The 19,316-nt window shown below is 43.6% G+C and overlaps 1 protein-coding gene and 1 long non-coding RNA gene across 3 annotated transcripts in view; one reads left to right on the top strand and one right to left on the bottom strand.

The window, feature by feature from the left end:
- Positions 1 to 19,316, bottom strand: part of LOC147010947 (stAR-related lipid transfer protein 13-like) — a 73,633-nt gene that overhangs the window by 40,718 nt on the left and 13,599 nt on the right. For both annotated transcript variants that reach the window (XM_085858876.1, XM_085858875.1), the window contains exons 2-5: positions 15,456 to 15,662; positions 7,950 to 7,983; positions 7,506 to 7,577; positions 261 to 342 (exon numbers count right to left, since the gene is read on the bottom strand). In XM_085858876.1, the coding sequence (XP_085715002.1) occupies positions 261 to 342; positions 7,506 to 7,577; positions 7,950 to 7,983; positions 15,456 to 15,662 (395 nt within the window). The remainder of the gene's footprint in view (positions 1 to 260; positions 343 to 7,505; positions 7,578 to 7,949; positions 7,984 to 15,455; positions 15,663 to 19,316) is intronic.
- LOC147010945 (uncharacterized) overlaps positions 18,696 to 19,316 on the top strand; it is a 49,010-nt gene continuing 48,389 nt past the window's right edge. Inside the window, exon 1 of the long non-coding RNA XR_015052206.1 lies at positions 18,696 to 18,898. This is a non-coding gene — a long non-coding RNA (uncharacterized LOC147010945). The remainder of the gene's footprint in view (positions 18,899 to 19,316) is intronic.

Genomic DNA, 19,316 nt, shown 5'->3' with positions numbered 1-19,316 from the left:
ACTCACACTATCACGTCCCTTGCAAAGCCCCCGTCGGTGTATCGGATGACCTGCGTTAAGGTTTGAATGATGCTGAAGACTGAAGTATGGACACCTAACTAGCGATGTGCAACAAAACGTGAACACGTTAATAAAAATGGATTTGGTGACCTTTTCACTGATGAATGCGGCACTGTACTATGTTGTTCTACCCCCTTTGTCGTTTCACCAAGACGGACAATATTGCATTGCGGGATGGATCATGACCCGAGTGAACTCACCGGCAAAGAGCTCGCAACGAGTAATCGTCCAGGAAGTCATGGTCAGCCTTCACAGCACAGAGTTCCACAGGAAACTGGGATTCTACGGTTGTGGCACAAAACTACCAATTCATATTCTGTATAAAATATGTGTGCGAGGAACATTTCATCCGATTCGATCCAGTTACTCGAGGTGAGGCTCGTTATCCTGACAAAGCTTCTCCAGATCAAAAACCAGAAGGGGTTGAGTGTAAGAGCTTGCAGTGAGGCACACAGCAGATGTAAACAATAACCTGTCTGGTAGTGATGGGCACGCAGTAAAGTCATTGTGAAATACTCCTACCTCCCTCCTACCAGAGCTCATTGATGGTTATTACCTCCGCCACTAAAGGAGAAGGATGTGACGTTTTCATCCCTTTTTGTGTTTGTCTGTGTACAGGATATCTCAAAAATTTGTGGACGGATTCGGACGAAACTTCGTGGACATGTTGGGTGTGTGACAAGGAAAAATTTGTTCAATTTAGGTGAAGAACCGGATCCGGATCTGATAATTTTTTAAGTGATTCTTCACCATTGAGAGACAGGGCCAAAAATGATATATAGCACGATATCTCAAAACGTTGTAGATGGATTCGGACGAAACTTGATGGACATGTTAAGTGGGTAACAATGACGAATTGATTCGATTTTGGTGAAGATCCGAATCTGGATACGAGAATTATTTAATATTTAAAGTGATTCTTCACCATTGAGAGATAGGGCTAAAAACGATATAGTACTGTGCAGCATAACATTTCAAAAATGTATTGGGGCCGATATGTTCTCGTGGATCAGGCATTACGTGGTGGAGGTATGCGCTCCACCGAGTGCCCTTCGAGTTACAAATGTCATCACAAAAGGCTCTCGATATTGATAATGTTAGAATAATGCAACTTTGGCGACATAATTACACTGGGGGTCAAGTGGACAATTACGATATATAACTAGAGGGGGGGGGGCATTCGGGAGAATGCAAAACCTCCGCCGCCAATACTGCTGGGTCACTCAAGTGAACCTCATATCTTATTCATTAAATATGATGTCAACAGTGCTGACAGTTATAGTTCTTTTCTCAAACATTTTTTTTGGGGGGGGGGGGGAGGTTGGAAATCACTTAAAACATGTAGAAATGCAAAAAAAAGAAATCGAATTTTTTTTGAAAAAAAGTTGCAAAAAATTTTTTTTCTCCAACAATTTTTTTTGGGAGGGGGGGTGGAAATCACTTAAAACATGTAAAAAAATGCAAAAAAAATTTTTTTCTCTAAATTTTTTGGGGGGGGTTGGAAATCACTGTAAACATGTAGAAATGCAAAAAAAAAATTTTCTCGAACAATTTTTTTGGGGCGGGGAGGGACCAAATCCAAAATCTAATCGCATGATCCTTGGACCATACCTAACCCCCCACCAAGTTTCGTCGAAATCCGTCAAGGAGTTTTTTCCGTAATACTGTTCACAAACAAACAAGCAGTCATAGACTGGTACTTACGAAATCGTCAACTTGACCTCTGACCTTGTCTAATAAAAGCTGTCTCTAGAGAAGGTAGCGACGCAAACCAGAAGTTTCTACGATGATTCTGTACCAAACCATCAAAAATCGAATGTTTTGGATGTTTGACCTCACTGTGACCTTGACCTTGGACCGATTTTGACCAAAATCTAATCAGCGCGAGCCACCACCCTCGTGAATCATGTGGTGTAATTTGACATTGGTAGCTTCTTCCGTTCTCGAGTTATCTGTACCAAACCATCAAAAATCGAATATTTGACCTCACCGTGACCTTGACCTTTGACCGATTTTGACCAAAATCTAATCAGCACAAGCCATCACCCTCCAGAATCACGTGGTGTAATTTGACATTGGTAGCTCCTTCCGTTCTCGAGTTATCGTGCCTACAAACAAACTAACAGAAACGGAAGTCATCAATATACTTACGAAATCTTTAGATTTCGAAAGTAACAAACAAACAGTAAGGGGTGAAAACAGTAACCTCCGATCTTCGATGGCGGAGGTTAAATACAATTCTCCACTCAATCCAAGCGGACAATTTGACTGCGTTTTCCAAAGATTCTGCAACCGGTCAAGACGGCATCAGCCCACATGTCCTAAAACCTGCTCCTCTGCTCTTGCTCACCCTCTCTCTGTTCTATTCACCTTCTCATTTGCTCAAGGTCATCTGCCATCTGCTTGGAGATCAGCAAACATCACTGCCCTGCATAAAAAAGGTGCAAAAACAGATCCCGGCAACTACAGACCAATCAGCCTTCTCCCAATCATCAGCAAGGTTATGGAATCCATCATCGCTTCAGACATCAAATCCTTCCTGTTCTCCAATGGCTTGATTTCCAATCATCAATTTGGTTTCAGACGAGGTCACTCTACCCTGGATATGCTGCTTCTGCTCTCCCAACAATGGATGGAGGTCCTCAATGCCAGACATGAAATCAGAGCCATATCCCTAGACATATCGCGTGCTTTTGACACGGTCTAGCACCTAGCCCTGTTCACCAAACTCTCTTCCCATGGTATCCAAGGCCATCTCCACTCATGGCTCACAGACTTCCTCTCCTGTTGCAGTGAACGTGTGGCCCTAAATGGAGTTCTTCCATCCCCTCTTCCTGTCCAGGCTGGAGCTCCTCAAGGCAGCGTTTTGGGTCATTCCATGTCAAATCATCAAAGAATCTGCCGTCATCTCTCAGATTTTTGTAAAACTTTGGGAACCAATTTGGGACCCATGAAAAACGGCAAGAACTCAAATATTTTTGCTAACAGCCTCTTAATTAGTGAGATACAGACTAACGAACTTTGGACTAATTAGCACGGCGTCGCGAATTCAAATGGCCATATCTCTAAAAGTATAACACCTAGAGAGCTGGTTTTGGTGTCATTTTAAAGGTATTTTCATGCCCTATGAATTTGTCTGGGCAACATTTTCCTACCTCCAACCACAAAACAGTTATCACAAAATATAAACTTCAATCGTGAATCCCCAAAAAATGTATCCTTCAAATTTCCTCAAATTCATCCCAGAGGTACCTTATGATGTCAAGAAGCTTCCACATAAGTTTTGTGATGGGCACTCCAATAGTTTCTGAGATATGAGCAATAATGTACATGTACGTATGGCATATAGGTTTGAAAATCAGCATTTGTAATGTATTATACAATCAATAAGTGAGTTCAAGTACACAGTGTTCACTAACCTGACTTAGGCTTTCAATTTCCTCTTCAATGCAGCAACAGCAGCACTTGTTTCTTCCCCTCAGGCCCAGTTGAAAATGAAAGTATATGATACTTCAAAGCAATTGATGGTCGTTCCCTGTGTTCCCTGCCATGGCTAGGTTAGAATGATTGTATAATACATTACAAATGCTGATTTTCGAACCTATATGCCATATGTACATGTACATTATTGCTCATATCTCAGAAACTATTGGAGTGCCCATCACAAAACTTATGTGGAAGCTTCTTGACATCATATGGTACCTCTGGGATGAATTTGAGGAAATTTGAAGGATACATTTTTTTGGGGATTCACGATTGAAGTTTATATTTTGTGATAACTTTTTTGTGGTTGGAGGTAGGAAAATGTTGCCCAGACAAATTCATAGGGCATGAAAATACCTTTAAAATGACACCAAAACCAGCTCTCTAGGTGTTATACTTTTAGAGATATGGCCATTTGAATTCGCGACGTCGTGCTAATTAGTCCAAAGTTCGTTAGTCTGTATCTCACTAATTAAGAGGCTGTGAGCAAAAATATTTGAGTTCTTGCCGTTTTTCGTGGGTCCCAAATTGGTTCCCAAAGTTTTACAAAAATCTGAGAGATGATGGCAGATTCTTTGATGATTTGACATGGAATGACCCTTTTGGGCCCTGTTCTTTTTTTGGTTTTCATCAATGATCTCTCCGACTCTGGAAAATTCTCTTTATCTCTTTTTTGACTGCACCCTCTGCCGTACCATCTGTCATCCCTCAGACCGGCAAGCAGCAGGTTCTTCACTCACTGCAGATCTGGATAAAACCACAAACTGATCCAACACGTGGAACATGTTTTTCAATCCGGACAAATTTCACACTCTCACTATGTCTCTCCGAAAGAACCGTTTAGAACCCCCCCCCCCCCCATCCACTTTCTCAACAATCCTCTGGAAGAAGTCCTTTCTTTCAAGCTTCTGGGTCTCTATCTGCCATGATCTTTCCTGGGAAAGCCACATTTCAAACCTGGCCTCAAAATCCAGTCGCCGTCTGGGAATCCTCCGTCGTGCAAAATCCTTCCTCGGCCCTCCTGAGCTCCTGATCACTTACAAAGCTTTCGTCTGCAGCCTGATGGAGTACTGCTCTCCCCTCTGGGCTGGTGCTCCTGCCTCCCACCTTTCTCGGCTTCACGCTGTGGAAACCAAGGCATTTTGGATCATTGGCATCTCCCGCAATGAGGCTGAGTCTTTGGGCCTCTCACTCGATCACCGCAGGCAGGTCGGTGGTCTTTCTGTCTTCCACCGTCTTCTACCGTCTCCTCTCCAGCCTCGCCCTCCTCCTCTCTCTGCGATTTGTCCCCACCATATTTCCGCAGGGCACTCAAGGTCCGCCAACAACCCCGTTCTGGTAAAACTACCAAAATCATGAATCACTGCTCACCTTCACTCTTTCATTCCTCTTTTTTCCTGCCTTTGGAATAAACTCTCTCACTCTGTTCAATCCCATTCTTCCCTCCAGGCCTTCAAAACAGCTGTTCACCACCACCTCTTATCATCCCCCATCCAAATCCTTGATCTGTTCTACCCCCGTTAATCCACGCCAAGCCCACCTCTTTCAAATTCCCTGCTTTCCTTCCTGAAAGTCCCTGTAATGTCCATCTTCTATTCCCCATGTTCCCCGTCCAATCCCTCTCTCTTTCACAGATCTCCTAATGTCTCTGTTGCCCACTGTTTTGTCCATCCCACTCCCACCCCTCGTGTCTCCTGCCCCCCCCCCCCCATGATGTATGTTGTGTGTTCGCTCTCTCACGAGCCTCGACAAGGTATAAAAAAAAAATAAGATACTATGGGAATTTCACCATCCATATTAGAGGCAAGACAACTGACTTGAGGTCCCTTGCAAAAGATGGCAAGTTCCAGAATGCAAAGACCCCTGCTCCAACCGAACAACACACGTGTCCAAATGTGACCTGATTTTAATGAGAATCAAACTAAGGGTCACCACAAAGCACAAGTGGCCACACTACTGCTCAGCCACGCCACCGTCAGTATAACAGCAAGTCTGTGCCGCATTGGGCTGTTGGGATAGTCTGGAGGTCTGCACATTCGCCTGTAAGCTGTCTAGCCGAGGTTTCAATCAAAAGCCAGCTATAAACCGTCAGCCTGGTGTTTCAGAGGCAGGGTGAGGCGTCGATGTGTGTGCCGTCCCTCGGATGGACGTTAAACTGGGCGAGTCGTCTCCCAGCATTCGTTGGTGGATGTTAAAGATCCAACAGTGTCCTTCGCGAAGAGTAGGCGAGCTATCGTCGGAACCCTGAACAAATTACAAATTCCTGAGCTCTAAACTACAGGGGGCACTGCATCGGCAGCACAGTTACGGCCCAGCAGATGATGCCACCTGAAGCCAGGTAATGCACATGCAAAAAGAAAACGAGGAAGAAGAAGATACGGTTTTGTGCACATCATGCGAGGAGACACGGAGGGGGCATTGAAGATGTTCCACGAAGGAGGAGATGCTCGCAATAGGCCAAGACGCACAAACAAACAATAGGCCAAAGTACAGAAAGGGAGCAAGAAAATTTATAAATGTATTTCGGGTTTTTCTTTCATTTTAAATAGACCATGATGATTTCGAGCGTCTCATTCGTAGAGATTTTCAATTTCCCCGCGTATTGTTCATTAATCCACAAGAGAGACGCGGACGCTCCTTTTGGTGTAGGCCTCAAAGCAGCCTCTGAGTCATAGCGTGAGTAACGAACGCTTCACGATCCACAAGGGTCACAGTTTCATCAGTGAACGCATTAGTGATTGCCATGGAGGTGGGGAAACTCCAGGCTTCGTTTTTATGGACAGTTCATGGCCCACCAGGGTGACTGTACGTTTCTATGCGAGTGTCGTGGGTGGTGGTGATGCTATGAAAAGTGTGGTTCAAGTATAGTGAGCAGAAACGTCTGGTTCCCAACCAAACAAACGCAAAATTAGTTTTACGATGGCCAAGTTTAGGGGCATGTGTACCATGTGCGACATTTTGGGGGATGATGTACGAGTTTCGGGACGCTTTGCGAATGAACACGAAACCGTCCCAGTTTGGGTTTGTACAACAAAGTATATACGTTGTTCCAAAAGTCTAAAACTTTTCTCACATTAAGAAGGAACTGGTTGAGCCTGGATATCTGTGGATAGGACCCTTGTCTGGGCACGCGGGGTATGTGAACGTTCGAGTCCGGGTATGGATCAGGGCGTAACCCCATTAGAAGCTGTTTGTCAACCAATTTGGGGCCACAAGGTAAACTTACTCTTTCTAATGAAACATAATCTGTTTGGGGTCCAGTTGTGTCACTGATGCAGTGCCCCCTGTGCCGTTGCTGTTGTATTTATGATTGCCCCAGCCCTTATCCCCGCTTTGAGCCATGCCATGCGTGCGGTCACTCGGGAGCTGGGCCTTACACCGGGTGGTGTTACCTGAACAAAACCTCTGTACGAGAACCTGACCTCTTGGTATTATTGGTGCTCTAGATTATTGCAGGAATTTGTAATTTGTTCATGGTGCCGGCGAGAGCTCACCTACTCTTTGCGAAAGACACCATGGGATCTTTAATGTCCACCAACTAATGCTGGCAGACGGGACTCCCAGTTTTAGGTCCATCCGATGGATGGCATACATATTGACGAATCACCCTGCCGATGAAACACAAAGATGACAGTTTGTAGCTCGGTCAAGATTCGAACCCGGGCTAAACAGGTCAGACACAAGTGTGCGTACCTGTGTGCTATCCTGCCAGCCTCACAAAACTGGAGTAACAAAAAAAAAATAGAAAAAAAAAATAAATGAACCAAGTACCTAGTAGACGTCCTCTCACTCTGATTTGGGACAAGTTCAAATTTGTGCAATTATTGGCTTGTACGCACTGTATGGAGTAATTAAAGTTTAGCTTTTTCTATGTACCTTATCAAGTTTGTTGAAAAGCATATTTCAAACTTGGACAATAAACGAGTGTCTTGTTGAAAGTCTGAGTGTTCTGGTGTCAATACCTGCGTAGAGCTGTGCGTACTGTGGAAATCCAGCCGCTCTGAGCCACTGACAGGCCTCAGTGCCCTCTGGATCTGCGGGTATAAATCACGTGGTAAGGAATGGACATCACATCCGGCAGATTATTTATAACAGCTCACCCGTGGTGATTTGGTTTTTGCAGCCATAAACGTTTAATTTGACAGGTAAGGAATCTTGGGTACCTATCAGTCATTACAATGACTTAAAAAATTTGTTTCAAAACCCACAAGGTCTCATTCTAAAATGTCCTGATATTTGATCCCCAGACAGCAAGATCCGTTGGCCTAATACTGGTTAATGGATTATGAACCTGTGCTGGTAAATCATTTGATTGATTTGTTCTTCGGCCATAGCTCCTCCACGAGGCTCGACACTAGTGTATACAGACAAACATGCAGTTACATGCATCGAAAAAAAAAACTCACCGTCCTGCTCATTCTCAAAGGCCCTTCGCTGCCTCTGCAACACAGGTGCATCAACAATTAGAATCAGAAAACGTGATAACTCGGAAGTGACCCTTATGGTTGGTAGCCATGTGTTTTGGCAGATTTTCTGTTATTCAGGCCAATGCGTACTACTACTACTACTACTACTACTACTACTACTACTACTACTACTACTACTACTACTACTACTACTACTTTACTGGCCTCAATTATTCCCACGTTCCTGTTCAGCTGGGGAAAGTTTTTTGCCCAAGTCTTTCCATGAGCCAGCTGGCCAGGGCTGAGGATCAAGTACAGGTGATTTGGGCAGGAATTTCTGACTTGTTTCAGGATGCCGCCCATTACTCACCGACTCTTCACGAAAACCACCGTGGGACCTTTTATATCCATTAAGGACTCGCGCTAGCAGATGGGTCTTCTGGCTTAACGTCCATCCGACGGACCCATCGCCAAAGTGGTTTTGATTCATCTCCACTTCTTTTGGTCATGACTGTATCGAAGAATGAGATCTCAAGGTAACCTGATGTTCAGTTTATGCACATCTTCGAGAACGTCTACCACCACCCGCTGTTGGTTAACAACGCCACTAGTGGAATGGTCTTCAGTGAGGTCCTCAGTTCGGAGTCATCGAATGATCTGATTGAGGAGCGAGAAGAAATTATATTCATTCATCATCAGTGTGGATTCATCAACAAGATTTCCAAGGCTCGATGATAATATCGCGCGAGGATCATATGAACTGATCTCTGCAAATAATGCAACCAAAGCACGAAGGAAAAGGCGTAAACTATCTTACCAAGAGTCACGGCCGGCCACCCTGTTGCTTGTAAGAATTGGCCACAAACACACAGCAGTCTAATTACTCAGTTTCAGGACATCATGTCCCACAGGAAGGAGTCAATGAAGTTGTTGATGGAGAATGCATATTAGACTGGAATTCAATATTCCGAGCTCAGTCCACTGCTTGCATGATTATTGAGGTGTGGCTGTGATGCATGATGCAGTGGCCCCTGTGGGTTAGAGAAGGAATTTGGAATTTGCTCACGATGTCGGCGATAGCACGCCTGCTTTTCATGAAGGACACCATGGGATCCTTAGCGTCCACCAACTAATACCGGGAGACGAGACACCAGTTTAACGTCCATCCGAGGGACGGCACACACATTGATGAGTCACCCTGCCTGTGAAACACCAGGATGGCAGTTTGCATACTTATAGGTTATCCTGCCAACACATAATGGAGTTCCAACAACGAATGTCAGAGAGCCATCACTTTCATTCCAACCATGCGAGCCATCCCAAAAGCAACTGAGGAATACTGTCGTGAAGTGGAGGGTGAGAGGCAACACCAACCCTGACCGTCCATCTGGCAGACGATCAAAAAAAAATCACCTAAACTGGGAAGAGAACCATGCAATCGATTATTCGATGGAAAATACATGACTTTTGTCGCATCAAACTTCTCTGATGTGACAAAATAGTTCAACAAGTCAATGGGATGGGAGGCAAGCACGGGCACAGTTCATGGAGTCGAGAATGCGACGGAGGGTCAGTATGGATCATGCATGGGCAAGATCCTGTTGGAGGAGTACAAACCTTAATGCAAATCACCTCCTTGGGATATGTCGCAATGCCAAATATGATTGAACAACAACAACAGCAACAACATCAAACACAAACTCTAAAAGCACTAGAAGATGCACTGTGTGAGGAATGGCAAAGAATCCAGTTGCCGACTGGAATCCTCCATTGTGCAAAGTCCTTCTTCGGCCCACATGAGCTCCTGACCACATACAAACCTTTCGTCCGCAGCCTGATTGAGTACTGCTCTCCCCTTTGGGCTGGTGCTCCCGCCTCTCACCTTTGTAGGTTTCACATCATGGAAACCAAGGCATTTCGTATCATTGGTATCTCCCACAATGAGGCAGAGTCTTTGTGTCTCTCACTTTCACCGCAGGAAAGTCGGTGGTCTTTCTGTCTTCTACCATCTCCTCTCCAGCCTTGCCCACCCCCCCTCCACTTTGTCTGACATGTCCCCACCCCTCCCCCCCCATATATTTCCGCAGGGTGATCAAGGTCCACCAGCAACCCCCTTCTGGTAAAACTACCAAAATCGAGAATCACTGCTCACCTTCACCCTTTCATTCCTCTTTTTTTCTGCCTTTGGAACAAACTTCCACACTCTCTTCAATCAATCCCTCCAGGTCTTCAAAACAGCTGTTCACCACCATCTCTTATTGTCCTCTATCCAAAACCATGATCTTTTCTACCCCGCTAATCCACCCCAAACCCACCTCTTTCAATTCCCCTGCTTTCCGTCCTGAAAATCCCTGTCGTGTCCATCTTGTTCACCCAGTGTTCCCCGTCCCATCCCTCTCCCTTCCACAGATCTCCTAATGTCTCTGTTCCCCACTGTTTTTTCCATCCCTCTCCCGCCCCATCTTGTCTCCTGCTCCCCTTGTTATAGGTTCTGTGTGTTACCTCTCACACGAGCCTCGATAGTGTATCCAAAAAAAAAAAATACCAACTACCAAACAAGTCTGTTATCAAATGTAAGAGGAAGTGACCAGGCTGTGATAAGTGGAGACCCTTCTCCATCTTAAGTGAGCATGTACACGAAGGTTTCTCTTGCACTGTCCCACAACTTTTGCTACGGTATTATAAAACAAAAGTTTAAGTACGAAAAGTTCATATTTTTTACTATTGCTGCTCATCGTTCTGTCCTGACAGCGTAGAGCAACTAGCATCATTGAAAGAGAGTACGCTGAGCTTGTTTAGACAAAGGCCACATCAGTGAAAGCCATTGACCTTCTCCCTGTGGACCTTTCACTGAGACCCTCAAGATAATACAGGAGTCGGTATTGAAGTACAGTGCCTTTCAAATCTACCCACAAAAGATAGTTAAGACTCAAGCACAAGAAAGTGTATGTTTGGAGGAGATCAGACCGCCCGGTATATACTCCATGAGTGTTGAAGTGGTTACTAGAGGAATATAGGAGGTAGGAGGATTGCTTGCATCGGTTGAAATGCTGCCCAGAGACCAAGTGGTTATCAGCCGGTCCAAGTTCGAGTTGTTACATCTCAGGTCAGACTCTCATGTCCAAGTCCACGAATGATTCAACAAACAAGAAGGCAGAACAAGTGTCGAAACACTACAAAGTGGATGGTTAGCCGACTTGTTGCTAATGACCAACTTCCCATGCAATTGGTTACGCACACTTCCTGGCCACTTTATTGGAAGCTGTGTACCCCGCATTCAATTTTTCCACTTTTTCCAAACTGAGAAATAAAATGCAAATTCATCAGAGGTCAGCACGCTATTCTAGACAGAGTGTGATGCGACAGGTGATGTCCGAGGCAATACCAGGACGTAGGAAAAGCACAATTATAAAGTGCGTGCAGGAAATAGAGGGGGGGAAGGAGCTGGAGACAATTACCTCTCCAAATTCAGAGGCACGACGGGGGTGCATGGCAATGACATGCCCAAGCAACAAACAACAGAACGTCTCATCTTGACCCTTTCCTTTCGTCGGGGTGACCCAAACTCGGTTTGAGTCTAGTAAAGCGAGGGTTCAAGTCCAATTGCTGGAATCAGGTGTCGTTTCACTATTCATGACTCTTTTAATGTATTAGGAGCTGGCAGGATATTCGAGAGGTCCGCGCACTCGTCTCTAAACTGTCTATCCTGGGTTTGAATCCAGACTCAGGTATAAACTGTCATCCTGTTGTTTCATAGGCATGGCGAGGATTCAACGTGCTGGATCTAGATTGAAAGGATGTGAAGCTGGAGCACCTGTCTGCTGGCATTAATTGGTGGACCTTAAATATCCATGACTAAATTCCAAAACTCCTGACCTGACTGACTGCTGGGAAGGCAATGGCAAACTACCTAGCTTCGGCAAAACCAACACTTTGTCAATGGTCTGGTACATTGATAACGATTCAATCTGTGAGCCCAAATCGTTTTGAATGTGCTGTACTCGTCAGTGTTCCTGCGTTCATGCTTCGGAGAATGGAGCGCTCGTGGAATTCCAAAAAAATCAGAAAAAAGTAGATGACCATAATCTTTATTTTTTTATTTTTTTAATCTTGATGTGCACACGTGATCGAGCAACGACGCAGCAAATGCAACTCGAGTGAATTTTACGGTTTAAATGAGGTTGGATTCCCCGTCTGGTCCACTGACGTATCCTGGATTCCTCATGCGAGTGAATGTTGGTCAACCTGAATTCATTAATTCATTCATTAATCACACTCCACACTTTAGTGAAAGCATGATGAAATGTATTCATTACCTGTGCCGTCAAAGTTGGACTGATGTTGTGTTTTCACCCCTGTTTGTCTGGCTGTGAGCAGGATACCTCAAAATGGTATGGACGGACTCGGACGAAATTCGGAGGACCAGCTGGGTGTGTGACGAGGAAGAATTGGTTCGATTTCGGTGAAGATCTGGACGCGGATACTAGAATTTTAAAAATGATTTTTCACCATTGAGAGATAAGTCTGGTATTAGTTTAACGGTTAAGGTGGTTGGCTTAAGATCTTCGGGTCTTGAGTTAGAGCACCTGTCCTTCTCTTAATAAGACCATTTGGGTTAACTCAGCCTGTTATCTTTCCGAGGTAGGCAAAATGAGTGTTATCTGTTGTCGGCTTACTAGAAACAGGGGCACTGCATCAGCGGCACAGCCACACTCACAGCAATGATGCAACCAGCAGCCAAAGGCTGCATATGAAATAGTAATAAAACCATTGGGAGATGGTGCCTAAAAATGATATACAGCATGATATTTCAAATATCTGTGGAGTGATTATGACAAACTTGGTGGATGAGTTGGGCAGGTAACCAGACAAGGTGATTCGATTCTGGTTAAGGTCCGGATGCAGATCCTGCCTATCAGTGGGATACAAAACGTAAACTGTTCAACCTGGCAGAGGTATGCGCTCGACAGAATGCTGTTCTAGTTTATTTTATGCAATTAGGCCATTAAACAGCATTGTGGGACAATATCCACCTGCAAACCCTTCATCCACAAATTAATGGAGTACTGCTCTCCCCTCATTCTTCCCCACACCCATTATTTGTCTTAGTCTCCCTCGATTTTGTCCTTCAATCCTGCTGTTGGTGTCTCCCCCCCCCCCCTCTTTCTGTAGCATTGTTCTGTTGTGTCCTTATCTGTCATATCCAAGTGGCAGAGTCAGACAACATTGCTGGTACATTCTCACTACCCGATCACTATATCAGTATTTACATATGACCATAGTATGCAATTGCCATGTCATTGTATTCACATGAAAAAGTAATAAAAATAATTGCCGAAACAGTTATTGAACATAACCCTCCCACCCCCTCCCTTTGTAGACTCTAATTTGTACAAGAGCAACAACCATTAGCTTCGTTGGTGAACTTTAAATAACAGGACTGATGGCAATCACATGAAGCTGATGGGTCAAACGGAACAGTCTAGAGCTGAACCTTTTGCAAACTGTTCTCGGAGAAACTGACGATTTTTGAACGATCTTTGAGAAAAAGATGCACAAAGCAAACAGATCTTTTGAATGAAGTCAGCTCTGTTGTTGCATCACTAGGCGCCGCCATTTTGTCTGAATCTCGCCGTTACTTCTGATTGGTCGAGACGGCGTAAATCTTCCCCCCAGTCCTGCTATACTGAGCGTTTCTGGAAGTGCAAACAAGTCGATTTGTGTTCTACGGTGTTCAAATATATGATTTCAATGAAATAAAATAAAGTTTTTCAATGGCTGTAGAAAAATAATAATAATAATAATAATAATAATAATAATAATAAAATGAACATTTATAGCGTGCTGGTATCCATCAAGTAATGGCGCTCATGGCGCGGTATACAACAAAAATAAAATAAAATAAAACTTCGATCACTAATCAAAGTTTTTAAAAACATCTTAATCTGCAATAAAACAACAATTTGTTTTAATTAACGGATAAAACACAAATTAAATACCATCATTCAATTAAAACTATTACGAAAAAAAAATGGATCTTAAGTACGCCTTTCAAAGCAATAGAGGAGGATAAAGCACGGATAGTTTGTGAAGCTCATTCCCAAGGTAAGGGCCGCCATGAGAAAAGGATGTAATCTGGATCTGGGGTATCATCAGATGAATGAAGGCGTCTCGTGGGATTAGACTGAACAATTAAACTTGTATTATAGGATGGAGCAGAACCGTGCAAGGAATGAAACACGAGCAACGACAACTTAAGCACAATTCCATCACGAACCGGGAGCCAGTGGAGCGTTTGCAGTTATGGGAAGTGATGCGAGTTCTTCAAGAGACCAATGTGACAATACGTGCCACGGTATTCTGTAACTTCTGGGGTCGGGCAAGTTGGATGTTAGGAAGCTGATACAACAGGGATTTAGAGAAATCCAGGTGGGATGAAATAAGGGCATGAACAAGTTTCTCTGTTGCTGGACGGGTGAGATATTTACGAATTAAACCAAAGTTTCGCAATTGCTTTCGCACCGATTTATAAATACCGGAGACACGATTTGACATTGACATGGACGACTCATACATAACGCCAAGATTCCGACAAGCCTTTGAAGAAGTGACCATCGAGTCACCTTTGCCTATATTAGGCACATTTATCTTAGCTAGTTGCAATTTGGAACCAAACTAAATAAGTTTGGATTTATCATCGTTCGATTTGAGCGAACTTCAACTCATCCAAGCTCTCACATCCTCGATGCAGGCTGCAAATGGTATTCGCCCCATCATTCTGGTCAGGGGCAAAGGATACATAAAGCTGGACATCATCAGCATAGCAATGATGGTTGATATTGTGACGTTGTAGCACGTGCTTGAGTCCATTCAGACAAAGAGCAAACGGCAACGGTCCGCCAACAGATCCTTGTGCCATGACTTAACAGGACAGGGTTAGATTTCTCATGGTTTACACACACCAACAGCTGACGCTCGCACCATTGTGTCACTGATGCTTATGTTCGACACATTCAAAGATTTGTTGAAAAAACAACAACGACGCATTGAATCGGAAGTTTACCGCCACTGATGCGCCGTCTTCCACACCATATTATTTAACATGTTAAATTAGTCATTCGTACCTGTTGTTTGTGTCCTGTATGATGTCCCAAAAATAGTAACTTTCTTTTTGGAATTTTTTTTCACTTTTGTTTGCCGTGCTTGGGATGAGACGCCATACAATTTGCCAAATTCAGCGCCAAAGTTCTGCTAAACTGCAGGTTCGTGTTCCGATTGGTGTTCTGTTGTGTTTGAAATATAAAATCCAATTTAAATTAAGTAGCTGCTCGATCATATAAATAGACTGATAAACAGACGGAGTGAACCAATTGCTGAATCCCACTGTGCACTATGCGTGTGTGGGGTAATTATCAAAACAAGTACCAGTACAATAAAAAATTATCATCCAGATCTCGTACGTTATTCTACACATACATTTATGCACATTGGTCGACTTTGTCCAACCTGTCGAAATGGCGAGGTCTTGCGGGGTGAACCTTGAGGGCTGTCGGGATTGCTGAGTGGGCGGTTGGAGGATTGAGGGAAAGATGGAGATGCTGGGGGCGAGTGCGTAGGGCTTTGCGGGGCACTAAGACTTTCCTGGATTTCTGCGCCCAGCTGGTCCAGGCTCACCATGAGCACATCCAAAGAATCCAGTCGGTGCGGTCGGGCCTAAGGCACAAAATGCATGAATGATTGCTAAAGAAATATCTGAATGCAAAAACACATAAAACTAGAGGGGGAGCACTCGGTAGAGTGCAAAACCTCTGCCGCCAATACTGCTAGGTCACTCAAGTGAACCTGATATCCCATTCATTCAATTTGACGTCAACAGTGCTCACAGAGTTATAGTTTGCAACTTTCCCTTTTACATACTCAATTTATTCGTCATAACTAGATTCCTCGAGACAGAAATTGATTTTACGTGGATATATCCACCTGAAGTTCCAAAATCAGCCGCAATTATAATTTTGGCATGTTTTTTGTTGGAAATCACTTATAACATGTAGAAATGCAAAAAAAAAAAAAAAAAAAAAAAAAAAAAAATCGAAATTTTGTTGAAAAAAAAAGCTGCAAAAATTTTTTTTTTTTCTCCAACAATTTTTTTTTTGGTTGGAAATCACTTAAAACATGTAGAAATGCAAAAAAAAAATCAAATATTTTTTCAAAATGGCCACAATAGCGGCCATATTGGACTTTGGACCAAGTCCAAAATCTAATGGCATGATCCTTGGACCATACCTAATCCCCCCACCAAGTTTCGTCGAAATCCGTCGAGGAGTTTTTCCGTAATACTGTTCACAAACAAACAAACAAACAAACAAACAGACAGAAAGGGGTGAAAACAGTAACCTCCGTCCATCTTCGATGGTGGAGGTTAACTAGAGGGGGAGCACTCGGGAGAGTGCAAAACCTCCGCCGCCAATACTGCTGGGTCACTCAAGTGAACCTTATATCTTATTCATTAAATGACGTCAACAGTGCTGACAGAATTATAGTTCTTTTCTCCAACATTTTTTTTGGGTGGGGGGGGGGGGGGTTGGAAATCACTTATAACATGTATAAATGCAAAAAAAAGAAATCGAAATTTTGTTGAAAAAAAAAGTTGGAAAAATTTTTTTTTCTCCAACAATTTTTTTTGGGGGGGGGGGAGGGTTGGAAATCATTTAAAACATGCAGAAATGCAAAAAAAAAAAATTCAAATATTTTTTTCAAAATGGCCACCATAGCGGCCATATTGGATTTTGGACCAAGTCGAAAATTACTGGCATGATCCTTGGACCATACCTAACCCCCCCACCAAGTTTTGTCGAAATCCGTCGAGGAGTTTTTTTCGTAATACTGTTCACAAACAAACAAGCAAACAAACAAACAAACAGAAAGGGGTGAAAACAGTAACCTCCATCCATCCTCGATGGCGGAGGTTAAACATACAATACTTCACTGCTGAAATTTTGTTCGGTTACATTGCCTACCCTTAGCAAGTTAAACAGGAAGTGACGATGCCGCTCAGAATATTCTGGTAAAACCAAGATGGGGGCCATATAGTCGCGTTACAATAGGGCTGTTACATGAAGTTCCTTGTGAAACGGTACATAAAACCATGAGCTGTAATACACGGCAGGATGTCTGTACAGTTTTGTTTCTTTCACATAAGGCCTTTTCACGCCGTCAAAAAATCTGTGTGTTAGACACGGGTATTTTGGACAAAGCTTTTCACAATGTTCTACACATGTCAAAACCGACCCTGCTCAGGAGTTGGGTCGAGAGCTCTCGACCATTGTCAAAAGCCATAGTGTGAACACTTCCCGAGTCGTGTTTGACTTGGGTACCCGGCTTGGCGGATCAGCACACTGTAGTCACGAGCAACGAAAGAAGTGACCCGTGTTGAAACTTGCACGGAGACGACATTGAATGGACCTGTGCAGATTTTGACACTGATCGAAAGCTGATCGTGTGAAAAGGCCTTGTGGTTGTGCGTTCAAATGGTGTTCACAAATGGCCGTGAATCGGTGAGCGATCTTCAGCGTTCTCGCCTGCAACCGACTTCTTTCACTCAAACAATCATGAAACGTGCTGAAGAGCCAACTTGGGAGAATCCCTGCATTACTGTTCTTGAAATTGCAGAAGGATTGGATGTCGGTGTTGGAAGTGTGGAGACAATCACTCATCCTCACGTGAAATTTAATCGGGTAACTGCAAGGTGTGCATTACCTGAGGACATCCACCGTTCCTCATTTCAAAAGACCTGGATACTCTCACAGAAATGAAATGGGAAGTTGTATTTCATCCCCCATAGAGTTCAGACTGGTCACCTTGTGATTTTCATCTCTTTGGACCACTCAACAACATCTCGGTGGCTTACGGAATGATTCAATGGTCCAAATTCATCCCGCCCGGTCTTGACTGATTTTGTGGTATCTACTCACCGACTTAGGCCTGAACCAGCATGACTGGATAAATTATTTTTGGAAAAAAATCTATTTCATTCACAGAAGTAGCTCATCCTGAAGTTTTTGTCAGGTTCAGGCTTGACCGGGTCTTGAGCCTGTTGGTAAAATTCCGAGATAATCAAACTCTCAGAATTTTGCAAAATTCCTTCCCACCCGTCCCCCCCAAACCCCTCACTTCCTGCCTGCTCCATCTCCTCCCTTAGGGAAGATGGGAAGAATTGGCAGCATTTTATGAACCCTTATGGTGTTAGATCAATTATCCTTTGTGAAAATGCAAGGCTTCTCCGTCTTTGTAAACCTACATTGCCAAAGCGCAGCTCGGTATATACAGTACGATGACACAGTCGGGTGTTTTTGAGATGCGAGCCGGTTGGTACCGTCAGGAGGTGCCAGGTTACATTGTACAATTTGATTCGCTACACGTCCATACAGCTTGAAATGATATCATGAATCCGTGTGAATGGTAGCTTACAATCAGAATTCACAATTCCAGAAGCAGTCTTGAATGCCACTTAAGGTTTTCTCGATTTTTTTTTGTAATACGACTTACACATAGAAAGCAAATTAATGACATGTTCAAAAACTTGAGAACAATCAAGGAGACGGTGCACTGAATCCAAAGGGGACTGAATTTCAAATAAACGTGCTATATAAAAAAAAAATATATCAACCTTCCGTATGAATTGTCTATAGTTTGTCTGTTTTCATGTAAACAAAGCATAGCAGAATGAAGAAGCATACCTTTCATGACCTAACACGTGTCCTATATGGTTAGTACATGCTGACCGGTTAAAGATAAGCAGATATAACTTCAGATTGTAAGATACACGCCAGTGCAATGGCCGGTATCATCCTGATGTTTGATGTTTCTTGGGAACACAATTGAGGTTGGAAGTCACACGGCATTGGCATCTCCGCGCTATTTGGTTTCTTGTCTCGCAGGATGGCTCACAGGTAAGCTCGTTTGGCCTTTGAGCCAAGTTACAACACGCTAGCCTCTGTAAATGCATAGCAACAGTCTGCGTAGGTCGACAAGATAACGATAGACTTTGTTGTTGTTTTTTAACAACTAACGGTTGGTAAGAGTTGCGGCTGATGTTTCGAGCACGGGATTTTTGGCCCTTTTGCTTTGACGCCACATTCTTTCACGTTTTTCTTACTCATATCGTCCAGAATTGGGAGCCTGGACCATTATTATTGTTATTTAAGTGAAAGACCTCTTCTGCGACTTCATTTCATTTTTTGGGTTCTGGTGAGTCGACCATGTTTGTTTACAGTACATGCTCACCGGTTGTAAACCGGTCCGGTTGTACATTGCAATGGGAAAGGGAAAAGATTCCTGATGGACTCAAAGTGAAACCAGATAAGAGTT

The sequence above is a fragment of the Eptatretus burgeri genome, chromosome 16 (assembly GCF_056783735.1).
Source record: "Eptatretus burgeri isolate ZD-2024b chromosome 16, Ebu_testis_v1, whole genome shotgun sequence".
In the NCBI taxonomy this organism is placed as follows: domain Eukaryota; kingdom Metazoa; phylum Chordata; class Myxini; order Myxiniformes; family Myxinidae; genus Eptatretus; species Eptatretus burgeri.
The sequence above is the reverse complement of the archived record's forward strand: the minus strand, read 5'-3'. Positions and strand labels throughout refer to the sequence as shown.